Below are 1,805 nucleotides of genomic sequence, written 5' to 3' on the forward strand. Positions count from 1 at the left end.
TCACCTACATCTGTCGGGCCACTTCAAAACAGTTTGAAAACCCTGGAGCTGCCACATGCTAAAGATATGACAAAAAAACAAATTAGTTTGGACCATGTTACTTGTGGATGGCAGCTGTCCTGAAAGAAAAGCTGATCCATACTTCCCACATTCCCTATGTATCTTGTGTCATAGATTGAAAAAAAAAAATCCCCATTTTAGGTGTTTCTGCTTCTAGAAGAACATTTGTAAAGCATAATCCTACAGTAGGAGTTAAGGGACAATACCAGCTTGCCTTTTCTCTCTTCCTCATGGGAAATACCATATCTGTTTCTGGGAAAAGGAAGACTTCATTTCAGGGTGTCTAATTCCAAACTGACAGCTGAATATAAGTCTTTTCAATTATAAGTGATGTTTAAGCCTGTTAATAGTATGGTTTTTTATTACTTGCCTTATAGTCTCCCTTCCCTGGAGATGATGAAGAAGAGGTGTTTGACAGTATTGTAAATGATGAAGTAAGATATCCACGGTTCCTGTCTACAGAGGCCATCTCTATAATGAGACGGGTAAGAACATCATAATCATAAGCATTCCCCTTTTATCCTGTTTCCAACATTAAGGAAATTAATTACTTTGGAGGGGAACAAAATACTTCAAGAACCTACGCCTGGTATTTTTTTCTACAAGTAAGTTTCAGGCTTGCTCCATTTATGCTGTGCCATGCTGCCCATCACCCTAAATGAAAACTGTCAGTGCCATTCCACTTGATTCAGGATCAAGTTTTTCCCTTTAAAAAGTAAAACCCTAAATGCTCTCTTTTCTCTGTGAACTCAGTTTCCTAGTCGTATCTGACTAGAGAAGTTCAGCTCTCTTTTCCTAGCAGAACACTGCTGCATTGACCTATTTGGTAGATTAACATTGTCACATGAATGTTTTAATTCAAAGACTTCTAAATCTCTTTGGATTCCTTCCAACTGGGGCAGGGAACACTGCATGTGGCATCTGCAGTCCCCTTCTTGGCAAAGAACAGCTGATGTTGATTATGATCATTACTAGTGCTGCTCCTTAGTGCAATGCCTCTGCTTATCTGAAGATGATGCTTGAACCTGTCTAAGGTAGAAGCTTATCACAGTCAATAGAAAGGCACTTACTGGAGGTGATTCAAAGCCTTTGGAAGCAGCCTCTCCACATAAATGTCTGACACTGAGTATCAGTCTAGCACCCAATTCAGCAAGGTGCTGCAGCATGTAAGTTAAGAGGAGACAGCACAGGAGACAGCAGAGCAGGCGCTCTTCTGAGCCAAGCCAGAAATACCAGTTCATGTAAATCCTGTATCCTCTCCACCACGCTTCTGACTCTGCTGAACACCAGACCCACACATCACTTCAGGCACCAAGTCTCAGTCCCACAGACCTGCAGTCTGTGTCTGCTCTCTGTCTGGCTGCTGTTAGCTGGGCTGCTGGTGGAGTTGTGCTAAAAGAGCACTGCTGCCTCTTGCTGTGTACAGCTAAAGCGTTGTCTTCCACTTCCTTTGAGGACCGAGACTTTTCTGGGGGTCACTGTCCATCCAATCTTGGTGTTGGCTTTTACACGGTAGCTCTCAGCCTCCCTAGTTCCTCCTCTTTCCCCTGAATTTCTGCACTGAAATCGTGCTTGTTTTGTCAGCTGCTACGAAGAAATCCAGAGCGACGTCTTGGAGCTGGAGAGAAAGATGCTGAGGATGTGAAAAAGCATCACTTCTTCAGGGTGAGTACAGACTAGTAACATCTCTAAGGACACAAAGGAGCAGAGAGAGGAAACTAAACTGCAGTTGGTTTATCTTACAG

The 1,805-nt window shown here is 43.0% G+C and overlaps 1 protein-coding gene across 2 annotated transcripts in view; it reads left to right on the forward strand.

Moving 5' to 3' along the window:
- The window catches only part of PKN2 (protein kinase N2), a 49,930-nt gene that overhangs the window by 46,843 nt on the left and 1,282 nt on the right, over nucleotides 1-1,805 (forward strand). For both annotated transcript variants that reach the window (XM_030495573.1, XM_030495574.1), the window contains exons 20-21: nucleotides 438-545; nucleotides 1,645-1,725. In XM_030495573.1, the coding sequence (XP_030351433.1) occupies nucleotides 438-545; nucleotides 1,645-1,725 (189 nt within the window). The remainder of the gene's footprint in view (nucleotides 1-437; nucleotides 546-1,644; nucleotides 1,726-1,805) is intronic.

The sequence above is a fragment of the Strigops habroptila genome, chromosome 8 (genome assembly GCF_004027225.2).
Source record: "Strigops habroptila isolate Jane chromosome 8, bStrHab1.2.pri, whole genome shotgun sequence".
Classification (NCBI taxonomy): domain Eukaryota; kingdom Metazoa; phylum Chordata; class Aves; order Psittaciformes; family Psittacidae; genus Strigops; species Strigops habroptila.